The sequence below is a fragment of the Oncorhynchus tshawytscha genome, linkage group LG03 (assembly GCF_018296145.1).
Source record: "Oncorhynchus tshawytscha isolate Ot180627B linkage group LG03, Otsh_v2.0, whole genome shotgun sequence".
NCBI lineage: Eukaryota > Metazoa > Chordata > Actinopteri > Salmoniformes > Salmonidae > Oncorhynchus > Oncorhynchus tshawytscha.
This window is the reverse complement of record NC_056431.1, coordinates 60,501,074-60,515,045: the sequence shown is the minus strand read 5'-3', so window position 1 is coordinate 60,515,045 and position 13,972 is coordinate 60,501,074. Positions and strand designations below refer to the sequence as shown.

The 13,972-nt window shown below is 51.1% G+C and overlaps 1 protein-coding gene across 2 annotated transcripts in view; it reads left to right on the top strand.

Annotated features, from left to right (window-relative positions):
• The window catches only part of xpo4 (exportin 4), a 41,131-nt gene that overhangs the window by 19,668 nt on the left and 7,491 nt on the right, over positions 1 to 13,972 (top strand). For both annotated transcript variants that reach the window (XM_024408850.2, XM_024408844.2), the window contains exons 7-13: positions 1,747 to 1,859; positions 5,163 to 5,320; positions 6,092 to 6,266; positions 6,392 to 6,568; positions 7,025 to 7,167; positions 7,249 to 7,394; positions 8,041 to 8,218. In XM_024408850.2, the coding sequence (XP_024264618.1) occupies positions 1,747 to 1,859; positions 5,163 to 5,320; positions 6,092 to 6,266; positions 6,392 to 6,568; positions 7,025 to 7,167; positions 7,249 to 7,394; positions 8,041 to 8,218 (1,090 nt within the window). The remainder of the gene's footprint in view (positions 1 to 1,746; positions 1,860 to 5,162; positions 5,321 to 6,091; positions 6,267 to 6,391; positions 6,569 to 7,024; positions 7,168 to 7,248; positions 7,395 to 8,040; positions 8,219 to 13,972) is intronic.

Here is a 13,972-nt window from a genome sequence, read left to right as displayed (position 1 = left end):
ATAGCTTTGTACTCTTAACACGTCCACTGCCAATGTACTGTATCTACAATGGCCCAAAAGTCATCTGGACAGAAAATACCTAGATGAGTTAAATATAGACATAGAGGAGTATTTCTGTAGGGAAAAACTCATTCTGATTATCTCTTGGCTGCGTCCATGCTCAGTCATGTGAAATCCATAGATTAGGGCCTTATGAATTTTTAAATGTACTGATTTCCTTATGAACTAACTCTCAGCAAAATCTTTGAAATTGTTGCATGTTTTATTTATAGTTTTGTTCGGAATAGAATTATATAACAAAGTCAAACATTTAGCTGTTAGCGACTCAAGTTGCTGTATTTTCTTTAGGTTAAAAACAACTAAGTCATTTTGTGGTTGGAATTGAGGTATGCATTTAGTTTGAGAAATTTGACATGAGCTAGCAACTTTTGACAGATTGGTTTCGTCTGAACAAATGGTTTCGTCTGGACAAACTGTTGCTAGTAACCAAATGAATACCAATGTGTTCTGTGGAGGACAAAAAGTGATAGAGTTCCAGTATTTGCATAACCTTTTTATTTATTTATTTTATTTTTTACCCCTTTTTTTCTCCCCAATTTCGTGGTATCCAATTGTTTTTTTAGGAGCTACTATCTTGTCTCATCGCTACAACTCCAGTACGGGCTTGGGATAGACGAAGGTTGAAAGTCAATTTGCATAACCTTTTGATTTGATTATAGCTTGAAGGGTTATTGAATCTGGATCAAAAACCTTGATCAATCTTCTACTCAAGCTGATTAATGAATGTTCATATTTGAAGATTGATGGCCAGGCTGTTTAGCGTGACATGGAGTGGTAAGAAGTTGCATGATAGCTAAACATACTGGTACCTAGACTAAAATCTGCTTCAGTATATACCCCAAAATCTTTGTTTTGTATTTGGTACATGCATGGTTGTCAGTAAGGTAAATCTCTCACACATATGAACTCCAGTGGTTGGTCCCCGGAGTTAATACCCCGTCTCCAACACTTCCCAAGAGGCTTTTCACTCTTTTTCTCTCCCTCTACCTCTCTCTCTTCAGGTTCACTCAGAGTTCTGGTGGACCAGGGCTTTTTATAGAAGGTCATAAAGCCAAGGCTGCGGAGGGAGTGCGGAGAGACACACACACACACACACTCAAGCACAAAGCTGGCACCTGTCTCGTGTGTGTGTGTGTGTGTGTGTGTGTGTGTGGAGCTGTGTGTGTGTGTGGAGCTGTGTGTGTGTGTGGAGCTGTGTGTGTGTGTGGGGCTGTGTGTGTGTGTGGAGCTGTGTGTGTGTGTGGAGCTGTGTGTGTGTGTGGAGCTGTGTGTGTGTGTGGGGCTGTGGGTCCGGCCCAGTGGAATGCTTGGCCTGTGATGGGGACTGGCTTTGATCTGGCATTCCTGTGGGAGTTTCTTCACTGGGCCTCAGCATAGAGCGAGGGAGAGAAAAAGACACAGTGAAGGAAAGAGAGAGCCTTGAGTGTGAGAGAGAAGGCAACAGAGTCAGGGAGGAGAGTGGCAGACTTGATGAGAGAGAGCTAGTGGGTGAGTAACCACAAGTTTCCACGCCACTCAGACCGCAGAGAGGGAGAGCATGGCAGGCAGAGAGAGAGAGAGAGGGAGGGAGACAGACCAGATTCCACTGTGACTGACAGACAGGGCTCTAGTGACAGGGGCTTTTGTGTGTGTGTGTGTGAGCCAGAGAGTCAGCATTCCCCATGTTGGCCTTAACTTGGGGGTCACTGGGGCGCCACTACATCGCCATGTTTGAGTCCACCCAGAACGTGATGCTGAAGCCCACAGAGACCTGGAGAGAAGCCCTGCTCGACACCTGTGTCATGGACCTCTTCTTCACCGTGAGTATTTCTCTCATCTCTCTATGTAGCTAGAACATCCTTCTGTCCTGCTTGACTGATCCTTGACCATTGTCTCCTCTTGTGGTTCTTACTACGGAGAGGGAGGGTTTGAACCGTATTTTATAATGAGGCATGTGAAACGTGACATTTTATAGTTAAGCATTTATTACAAATAATCATGATATTGCAATGTAGTATTTTTCTTAGGTGACGTTTAGATATGGCAGTGAAACGTGTGTGTGTGTGTGTGTGTGTGTGTGTGTGTGTGTGTGTGTGAAGCTGCCGTTCTGGCTTAGTGTTGTGAGCGAGACTAAGTGTGGAAGAAATCCGTCAGCTCTCCCTCAACATCCAGGCTCTCTGTGTGCCTCTGCCGAATACTGCTCCACTCTACTCTCACCTGTGTGTTTTCAAGTCCCAGTCTCCTGCCATATACTGCTCCCTTCTCCTCCAGGCCACATCACATCACTGGAGACTTCTCTCTATTCTGCATCGCTCAGTTTCTACAACTGGCATGAGATATCATTTTGGATGAGTGAGGTTGAGAAGCCCATAGATGTTTTGAGCTGTTTGGAACCTTAATATATATTTTGTATTGTAGAATTTTTCATTTTGGATGTGTGTAAACCCCTCTCCTTGCATTGAGTGGTTTGGGACCAGAAAATCTCTCTTATATTGTGTCTGACCACTGAGCAGCCTAACAAGAGTTGTGGTGTTTCTTACCTCAACAATGTGGTATTTATGGTGAGTGAGATGTTTGTTAATGTAAGAGTGTGGTCTGTCTGTGTGTGCAACAGTTTGTTTTGTCTGTCTGTGTGTGCAACAGTTTGTTTTGTCTGTCTGTGTGTGCAACAGTTTGTTTTGTCTGTCTGTGTGTGCAACAGTTTGTTTTGTCTGTCTGTGTGTGCAACAGTTTGTTTTGTCTGTCTGTGTGTGCAACAGTTTGTTTTGTCTGTCTGTGTGTGCAACAGTTTGTTTTGTCTGTCCGTCTGTCTGTGTGTGCAACAGTTTGTTTTGTCTGTCTGTGTGTGTGTGCAACTGTTTTGGGGTGCTCAGCTGCTGCTTCTCAATCCTCAGCTGTGAGGGTGACGGCCCAGGGAGGGGGACGTCCAGGCACGCGCTGCCAGGGTCAGAGTTCAAAGAGAGCGATGGCAGGATTACACCCTAACCCTGGGATTAGGGGGCCCCGTTAACAGTATTCCCCCCCACACACACACACCCTCTTAAGGACCCTAAGGGGGTCCATGTCCCTCCTCTGTGGGTGTCAGTCTTCCTTTAAACAACTTCACTCTAGAGGCTAAGTGGTCTAAGGAATGTTGAAGGTCAGAAGTCTCCCTCCAAGTACATACATCCACTCCTTTACATTAGGAAGTTGAAGCTTCCAGTTAAGTGACTGAAGGAAACGGAACCAGATCTGAAAGAAATCCATGTTGGAGGTAGACTGTGAGAGCGTTCTCAGTTACACTGTGAGACAATGGTCTAGGCCAGGGAGGATAACTTGGCTAGGGGCAGAAGATCAGGGAAATATGCCACTCTGTTCTTTTGACACCTAGTGAAATGAGTGATAAGATAACATTTTCCCTACCAGCTGTAATTTTGCCTTCTGCTGTTTTTGTTTGTGGTTTGTTTTGGCTTGTATTGGGCTTGTATTGTTTTGGCTTGTATTGGGTTTGGACTGATGAGAGGGTGGCTTTAATTTGTGATTCTGTTAGTGTGTCTGTGTGCACTGCTTCTCTTGCCCAGGGTTGCGTCTGCTTTAAGTCAGAACGTCTCAGCGTCTAGTACACTAGAGCTCTGTTTGCCCAGTAAACACAATCAGGGCTGCGTCTGGAGCGCTGGACCTATGATGTTTTGACGATGGCTGATTCCACCCTGGGCGGCAGTAACTGGATCTGAATGAAGGAGAGAGACAATCCGACGGAAGCGCTCAGTTGATGGAAAAAAAACAGAAAGGCCTCCAATCCCCTGAGGAAACAGACACCAGGCTTTGTCTCCTGCTATAAATAGGAGACTCATTCTCTCTCCCTCATTCTCTCTGCGCAGAGGAGTGCCCAGTCTTGTTTTGATTTACCCTCTACCCCCTGCCTGTCTCTAACTATAGTCGGACTCAAGGCGATTGGCATAGCTAGCGTTGTGCGGATGTTCGTTGGTGCAGCTGTTTTTAGAGCGCGTGCGGCACACAATCTTTGGCCTTGCACTCGCTTTCTCTCCTTCTCCTCCCTCACTCTCTCCTCCCCTTCACTTCTCTCCTCCAGAGAATGACTTCACACTCTGGAGAGGGAAGCAGCAGCACTACCCAGCAGCAGTGAGGTGTTTCGGCTGCGCTTCGCTACGTTAGCATCAGAGCCCTCGGATCACCGTGGCTGACAACCAGCCACTACAGCTGGAGAAGAGAGGGAGAGCGAGAACAAAAGGGAGGTTGAGAGAGGGTCTCTCAGAGGAAGAAGGGAGCGTGGTGGGGAGAGTTCTGGAGCTGTTGGGTGGCATGCAAATGGTTGCGTTGGACTTGTGGGGCTAGCAGGGACAATAACAGTAAAAGAAACCAAGAAAAAGCAGACAGAGAATAGACAGTTCTGAGCGTTCAGAGCCAAGCGTCCACATTGCACTGCTTGTCAGTGAAAACACATGTTGCTCCACAGTAGAGCTGAAGCCTGCTCACCACTCGGTGTCTACGCAGCCAATTCACCATGCAACCTCTGTGACAGAGAATAACAAGTCGACTCTGACTACCAATCTGTTTCTGAGAAGATCCACTCTGGGTTTGGTTGAGACTGCCTCGGAGAGATTCAGACTGTTATCGATTGGAATTGTTTGTGGTGACATCCCGGGTTACTGTGTCTGGGTTCGGGGACCAGCGCTTTGAGCATTGATTCTCTGTTCTTATCGCTTCAAAAGACGGTGAGTCTGTCACTTCAATTGGTCTTAAAATTCTGTCTATTGTTCTGGTCATCAGTGGCAGTCCTCAGACCCCGGTGTGATTTGACTCCCAAGTAGCTGGGGAAAGTGTCAGGGTTAACGTGAACTGAATGGAAACCGAGAGCTGTGACTGTCCTTTGTGTTCTGGTCAGGTGTTATGGGGCATGATTGGCACTGGTCAGGTTTGTGTGTTGCTTTGTCGGAGATGCACAATACATTATTTCAACCCAGTTTCTGCTAATTTTACCTTCATGGTCTCACAACCACCATCATTATTGTCATCATCATTAGGAAAAACTCTTCTGAGGAGATAGCTGTATGTCATCACTTGCTTAAAAACAACTATTTAACACAACCCTCTCCTCTTCTCCCCTCTACTTGTCTCCTCAGGTGCACAGAAAGATCCGTGAGGACTCGGACATGGCCCAGGACTCCCTGCAGTGCCTGGCCCAGCTGGCCTCCATGCACGGCCCCATCTTCCCTGATGAGACCGCTCAGGTCTCCTACCTGGCCCACCTGGTGGAGGGGCTTCTCAGCATGATCAATGGGTGAGTCTGTCAGGACCTTAGACTAACTGGTTGGTTTCAATAGAACCAATCCAGGGCTAGAAACACTGATGCCCTCTGTGCGTTCAAGAAGCTCTAAAATAGTTTTGAACATGGGCAGTTTTAAGATGACATGTAGATTAATCTGTACTGCATGTTGATCATTATGGGCTGTGTGTGATTGTAAGTGATTATTTGGACTGGAGGCTGGTAGAGTAATGAGTAATGTGATTTTGTGTGTAATCGACTCGTCTGTCCGTTAAAGTAGTTCTTATCTGAATCAAGAGGACTCGGCTCTAATGTAAAAATAAAACACACATACACACTTGTGTGCTCGGAACTCGTGACTTGCTAGGCGGAGTGAGTAAGGGTCTCTCTCTCCCTTCTCCGTAATCACCTATTCCTGGAGCTTTTTTCCAGTTGCATCATCGGAAAACCATGCGGGCAGGATGGCCAATCTGCAGTGATTGAACAGCTCTGCTTGCAATTTAAATCCATCTGATGGGGGTTAGCGAGCCGCACGGTGCTAGGCAGTAGGCTAGCTACAGCAGGCAGGCCTCCAGACAGTGCTCTAACTGGGGCTGTGGAAACATGGCCCTAACACCAAGGCAACAGGTACTGCTCAGTGCTCACACACTGGGCAGCAGAGCACAGTGTCTGGTTTAGTACCATACCTGGTTCAAAAACATTTGTGAAATACTTTCACAAACTATGTCTCATTTGGAATCAAATTGGCCAACATTCCTCTAAGGTTGTGTTTTGTTTGTGTCCCAGGATAGAGATCGAGGACTCTGAGGCAGTAGGTATCTCTAACATCATCTCCAACTTGATCAGCACGTTCCCCCGTGTCATCCTGACCGCCCTGCCCAGCGAGCTCTTCACCTCCTTCATCAACTGTCTCACCCTCCTCACCTGCTCCTTCGGACGCAGCGCCGCCCTGGAGGAAGTGGTCAGTATTACACCTCGAACATTACTGCAAGGAACATAGTTGATCCATGGAGAAAATGTTTCACGTATTGTTGTTGCATTGAAAAGGCCTATTCAATGAGTCTCTGTCTCTCTCCCCCTGCCCAGCTGGATAAGGATGACATGGTATACATGGAGGCGTATGACAAGCTGTTAGAGTCATGGCTGACCCTGGTTCAGGATGATGAACATTTCCCCCGCGGTTGCTTCGTCCAACCCGCCGTTCAGGTCTTCAACTCCTACATCCAGTGTCACCTGGCCGCCCCCGACGGCACCCGCAATCTGGTGAGAGACGCACACACCTGTCAACCTACACTACATTACTCATCTCATATGTATATACTGTACTCTATACCATCTACTGCATCTTAATTATGCGCCACGGCCATCACTCATCCATATATTTATATGTACATATTCTTATTCATTCCTTTACACTTGTGTGTATAAGGTAGTTGTTGTGAAATTGTTCGATTACTTGTTAGATATTACTGCATGGTCGGAACTAGAAGCACAAGCATTTCGCTACACTCGCATTGACATCTGCTAACCATGTGTATGTGACAAACAACATTTGATTTGACCTAGACTCATATAATCAGTCAGTCAATTGTTATGGTTAATTGATATGTTAATGCTTGTAAACAGTCGATCCACTATGATCCACGTTCTCTCACTCCTTTGTCGCATATTCCTTCACGCTCTCTTTTTCTGTTTTTCTTTTTCTCCTGTCCTCTCCAGACAGCAAACGGTGTGGCATCTCATGAGGAGGATGAGATTAACGAGTTACAGGAGGACGACCGAGAGCTGTTCTCAGACCAGCTGGCCAGCATTGGCATGTTAGGACGCATCGCAGCCAACCACTGTATCCCCCTTCTGACCAGGTACATACACACACCTCTTGCTTTTAGATGATCCCCTAGCTCTGTAAGTGACTCATGATTCTGACGTGTGTGTGTGTGCAGTCTGTTGGAGGACCGGGTGACGCGGCTCCACGGCCAGCTCCAGAGGACCCAGCAGCACCTCATGAACTTGTCTAACCCTGGATCAGTGGACCGCAAGGTCCTGGATGACCTCTACGAAGACATCCACTGGCTCATACTGGTCTCAGGTCAGTGGATAACTATAAGGGATGATTGGCAATCGCCCCATGTTGGATACACGGCTCAATTCCATCAGTGGTCCCTTGTTGTTTTAGGTATGGTTTTATTATGTAACAATTATTTTAGCATTCAGTCAATTATGTTCTGTTAGCATAAAATGAAACCTCTAACTGCACTCTGGGGGGCATAGACGTTGTCCTTAGATCTCCTTAGTTGTTTTTAGGGACTAAATTTAGGCTGGGAGGCAGGCTGCGCTGGTGTATTGGTGCATGGCAGGAATGTTGTTTCGGGAAGGGAAGGGCCAGGCCACCAGTTGTACAACTGCTGCTGTTTGGTACATTTTAGCATTCTCAGTGGCCACAGAATTCCCCTTTGGTGCCTATCTTCATTTGGAGTCATACACCCTTAGTTGGTTCTCTCCGTGTGCTTCCAGTTTTTCTATGGGATCCTAGCAGTAGTTTGCGTAACACTGGTGAAGAATGACATTGGCTGTAATGTATCAGTGGAAAGCTCCACTCCAGGAGTTTTGCTGTGATGGAAAATGTTGTCTTCCAAAAGTACCTCCTTAATGGATTGTTTCTGGCTAGTCCCAGTCCTAGTTGTCAGAGTGTAGTTGTGAATGCTAAATATTGAATGTGTGTGGGGTGGTTCCAGGCTACGTCCTGACAGATGACCCTCAGGGTGAGACTCCTCTGATCCCAGCGGAGGTGATGGAGTATTCTATCAACCACTCTACTGAGGTGGACATCAACACCACCCTGCAGATATTGGGCTCCCCCGGGGAGAAGGCCTCCTCTATCCCAGGGTGCAACAGGACAGACTCTGTCATCAGGTAAGGGAGGGACTATGATTGGTCAAAAGGCTGTGTACAGTACAGGCTGAATGTCTGCTGATTTGCTGTTTGGCACTTAATTGCAAACACCTGGATTCCCACATCTAAATGAGATGTATGGTTTGAAAGAAATAACTAAAACCAACTGATACTCTGGCTTCTGTCAGTGGACCAGAGTTGCCCGTCGCTGCTATAAATCCATCAAGAAATGGGTCTGAAATTAGTGCTGCGTGATTAGTGCTTTTTGAGGTCGGTTCAATTATTAAAAATAATCATGGTTTCGGTTTTATTTAAAAAAGGAAATGCCCTTGCTATGCATTGTGGGATGAATGCTGTAAAAACGCAGAATAAAACGATGAATAAAAGTCCCATGATGGTAGTCTGATTATCCCATATTAAACACATACTTTTTACATTACTTTAATAAAATATTTCAGTTGTATAGGACATTTGTTTTATTTGATGACTTTATTATTTCATTCCAAGTCATCTCTATAGAGCTGCTGCCTATGCTGTCTGATATAATCACTATTTTAGTAGTTCTTCAACATAAATAAGGCATTTTTATGACTGCTGAATTCCAACTATCAATCACTTAGATCATGTATTTTCAGGTAGAGATAGCTTGCGATGCAACTGCTCTCTAGCCCTCTCGATCACACATTCTTCTCTCTTACGTAGCAGGCGTAAAAGAAACACAGACCGGACAAGCAGGCGCGCAATGGATTATGATCATTGTAGTTAATCACCACGTTTTCTGCGCTAAACTATGTAGACTATTGGCCTGTTGGAAACTACAACTCCCTACGACATAAATCAGATCAAGCCCAAACTGTGCTATATCTAGAGAAACTGCACATTGTGCGCATTGAGCCCACAGAAGAAGGAAAAAACTAAAACAATTGAACCAACGTCGGTCAATTAGTTGTTTCAAAACCAAAAAATAACAGACATTTCGATCAATCTCTTAGCACTATCTGAAATGCACTGTCTCAGTCACTGATCTAATGGACAGTCTACCCTCACTGTCTGTCTCTGATCTAATGGACAGTCTACCCTCACTGTCTGTCTCTGATCTAATGGACAGCTTGGACAGTCTCTCCACACTGTCTACAGCAGCTGAGCTTTAAGCTGTGGACTTGTTCACTAAGCCCTGGTTGTAGAGCTCTGTCACGTTCACACCAGTGCTCTCTCTGTCTGGAGTGTGTCTCATAAAACCCTCTGCCCCGTGGCATGGCATGGCGACAGCCTTTCCCTTAGATTATTTTCCAGGCAGGGCACAACGGCCCACATAACACTACACAGGCCATATGGCATGGAAACTGTCCATAGAAACCAATCGAAGCCAAACTTTTTTTTAGATCTAGGTAGGGGGTCCTCGCCCCTACATTACAGTACAATGTTAGGTGAAATATTACGTACAGTGCGAGGCCAATGATCCACCCGTGTGTGTGTGTTTGATCACTCTGGTCCCCAGCGATGCGGGTGTGGCTCCCTGGGGGTGTGGTGCCAGTGCCGCAGAGGGGGAATGCCCTGGCACAGACCCAGCCATGCCAGCTGCTAACACACACACCGTGGGGGACACACACACACACACACACACAGAGGCCGTGGGAGACATGATGGCGTAGCGACCTGGCCAGCCTTAAAGCAGACCCCGGCGCCAGCCCTCCCAGCCCCGGACCAGACCACCACTCCCTAACATGTTATTCAATTAGGGCAGGGCCAGGTGCTGGTAAGACTAGGAGGGGGCTAGGGTCATATGTGTGTGGGGTTGGGGGGTACATGCAATCATATAGGGAATTTTGGAGGTGGTTGGGGTTGTGGAAAGGGCCTCTGGATTGTTCTCTGTGGGGGTGAGGAGGCACAGGGACAGAGGATTGTTCTGCGAGGGGGCACGGGGACAGAGGATTGTTCTGCGAGGGGGCACGGGGACAGAGGATTGTTCTGCGAGGGGCACGGGGACAGAGGATTGTTCTGCGAGGGGGCACGGGGACAGAGGATTGTTCTGCGAGGGGCACGGGGACAGGATTGTTCTGCGAGGGGGCACGGGGACAGAGGATTGTTCTGCGAGGGGGCACACAGAGGATTGTTCTGCGAGGGGGCACGGGGACAGAGGATTGTTCTGCGAGGGGGCACGGGGACAGAGGATTGTTCTGCGAGGGGGCACGGGGACAGAGGATTGTTCTGCGAGGGGGCACGGGGACAGAGGATTGTTCTGCGAGGGGGCACGGGGACAGAGGATTGTTCTGCGAGGGGCACGGGGACAGAGGATTGTTCTGCGAGGGGGCACGGGGACAGAGGATTGTTCTGCGAGGGGGCACGGGGACAGGATTGTTCTGCGGGGGCACGGGGACAGAGGATTGTTCTGCGAGGGGGCACGGGGACAGAGGATTGTTCTGCGAGGGGGCACGGGGACAGAGGATTGTTCTGCGAGGGGGCACGGGGACAGAGGATTGTTCTGCGAGGGGGCACGGGGACAGAGGATTGTTCTGCGAGGGGGCACGGGGACAGAGGATTGTTCTGCGAGGGGGCACGGGGACAGAGGATTGTTCTGCGAGGGGGCACGGGGACAGAGGATTGTTCTGCGAGGGGGCACGGGGACAGAGGATTGTTCTGCGGGGGGCACGGGGACAGAGGATTGTTCTGCGAGGGGGCACGGGGACAGAGGATTGTTCTGCGAGGGGGCACGGGGACAGAGGATTGTTCTGCGAGGGGGCACGGGGACAGAGGATTGTTCTGCGAGGGGGCACGGGGACAGAGGATTGTTCTGCGAGGGGGCACGGGGACAGAGGATTGTTCTGCGAGGGGGCACGGGGACAGAGGATTGTTCTGCGAGGGGGCACGGGGACAGAGGATTGTTCTGCGGGGGGCACGGGGACAGAGGATTGTTCTGCGAGGGGGCACGGGGACAGAGGATTGTTCTGCGAGGGGGCACGGGGACAGAGGATTGTTCTGCGAGGGGCACGGGGACAGAAGATTGTTCTGCGAGGGGGCACGGGGACAGAGGATTGTTCTGTGGGGGTGAGGGGGCACGGGGACAGGATTGTTCTGTGGGGGTGAAGGTGCACGGGGACAGAGGATTGTTCTCTGTGGGGGTGAAGGAGCACGGGGACAGAGGATTGTTCTCTGTGGGGGTGAAGGAGAATGGACAGAGGATTGGAAAAACAAGAGGCAGCATCAGGTTTCCTAATAACACTGCGACCCCGACGCTGTTAATGTCAATGGGCTTTTGTTTTTGCAAACAATGTGAAACAGTGCACTGTGGTGCTGTGTGGGCATGTACTGAGGCCCATCTCTCACATACAGAACACTAAGATGCACTAAGCCGTATGTCTCTCTGGCCTTTCGCAGAGGTGCGTGTGTCAACGTGGTCATTTGTTGTCTGAGTGACTGATTTAAACAGACACTGAATTCCCACCTTTCTTTTGTTCCTCCCCTCATCCTGGCCTTGGCTTCTTATCTTTGTTATCCCTTGTTATCGCTCTCTCCTCTTCCTCTTTTTATTCTCTTTTTATTCTCTATCTCCCTCTGTCCATTTTCCTCTTTTTCCATTTATTTTGTCTTCTTTTACCTTTCACTTCTTTCTCCCTCATTCCCTCGCACCCTCGCTCTCCCTCATTCCCTCGCACCCTCGCTCTCCCTCATTCCCTCGCACCCTCGCTCTCCCTCATTCCCTCGCACCCTCGCTCTCCCTCATTCCCTCGCACCCTCGCTCTCCCTCATTCCCTCGCACCCTCTCCCTCATTCCCTCGCTCTCCCTCATTCCCTCCTCTCCCTCATTCCCTCGCTCTCCCTCATTCCCTCGCTCTCTCCTCATTCCCTCCTCATTCCCTCGCTCTCCCTCATTCCCTCGCTCTCCCTCATTCCCTCGCTCTCCCTCATTCCCTCGCTCTCCCTCATTCCCTCGCTCTCCCTCATTCCCTCGCTCTCCCTCATTCCCTCGCTCTCCCTCATTCCCTCGCTCTCCCTCATTCCCTCGCTCTCCCTCATTCCCTCGCTCTCCCTCATTCCCTCGCTCTCCCTCATTCCCTCGCTCTCCCTCATTCCCTCGCTCTCCCTCATTCCCTCGCTCTCCCTCATTCCCTCGCTCTCCCTCATTCCCTCGCTCTCCCTCATTCCCTCGCTCTCCCTCATTCCCTCGCTCTCCCTCATTCCCTCGCTCTCCCTCATTCCCTCGCTCTCCCTCATTCCCTCGCTCTCCCTCATTCCCTCGCTCTCCCTCATTCCCTCGCACCCTCGCTCCCCTCATTCCCTCGCTCTCCCTCATTCCCTCGCACCCTCGCTCTCCCTCCCCCTCGCACCCTCGCTCTCCCTCATTCCCTCGCACCCTCTCCCTCACCCTTCCCCTCGCTCTCTCCCTCATTCCCTCGCTCTCCCTCATTCCCTCGCACCCTCGCTCTCCCTCATTCCCTCGCACCCTCGCTCTCCCTCTCCCTCGCACCCTCGCTCTCCCCTCGCACCCTCGCTCTCCCTCGCACCCTCGCTCTCCCTCGCACCCTCGCTCTCCCTCGCACCCTCGCTCTCCCTCGCACCCCTCGCTCTCCCTCGCACCCTCGCTCTCCCTCATTCCCTCGCACCCTCGCTCTCCCTCATTCCCTCGCACCCTCTCTCCCTCGCACCCTCGCTCCCCTCGCACCCTCTCTCCCTCGCTCTCCCTCGCACCCTCGCTCTCCCTCGCACCCTCGCTCCCCTCGCACCCTCGCTCTCCCTCGCACCCTCGCTCTCCCTCGCACCCTCGCTCCCTCGCACCCTCGCTCTCCCTCGCACCCTCGCTCTCCCTCGCACCCTCGCTCTCCCTCGCACCCTCGCTCTCCCTCGCACCCTCGCTCTCCCTCGCACCCTCGCTCTCCCTCGCACCCTCGCTCCCCTCGCACCCTCGCTCTCCCTCGCACCCTCGCTCTCCCTCGCACCCTCGCTCCCCTCGCACCCTCGCTCTCCCTCGCACCCTCGCTCTCCCTCGCACCCTCGCTCTCCCTCCACCCTCGCTCTCCCTCGCACCCTCGCTCTCCCTCGCACCCTCGCTCTCCCTCGCTCTCCCCTCGCACCCTCGCTCTCCCTCGCACCCTCGCTCTCCCTCGCACCCTCGCTCTCCCTCGCTCTCCCTCGCTCCCTCGCTCTCCCTCGCTCTCCCTCGCTCTCCCTCATTCCTCCCTCGCTCTCCCTCATTCCCTCGCTCTCCCTCATTCCCTCGCTCTCCCTCATTCCCTCGCTCTCCCTCATTCCCTCGCTCTCCCTCATTCCCTCGCTCTCCCTCATTCCCTCGCTCTCCCTCATTCCCTCGCTCTCCCTCATTCCCTCGCTCTCCCTCATTCCCTCGCTCTCCCTCATTCCCTCGCTCTCCCTCATTCCCTCGCTCTCCCTCATTCCCTCGCTCTCCCTCATTCCCTCGCTCTCCCTCATTCCTCGCTCTCCCTCATTCCCTCGCTCTCCCTCGCACCCTCGCTCTCCCTCATTCCCTCGCACCCTCGCTCTCCCTCCTTCCCTCGCACCCTCGCTCTCCCTCCTTCCCTCGCACCCTCGCTCTCCCTCCTTCCCTCGCACCCTCGCTCTCCCTCCTTCCCTCGCACCCTCGCTCTCCCTCCCTCCTTCCCTCCCAACCACCCGCTCTCCCTCTCCTTCCCTCTCTCTCCCTCCCACCCACCTGCTCTTCCCACCCACCCTCTCTCTCTCCTCTCCTCCCTCCCACCCACCCTCTCTCCCTCCTTCCCTCACACCCTCTCCTCCCTCCCTCCCACCCTCTCTCTCTCCCTC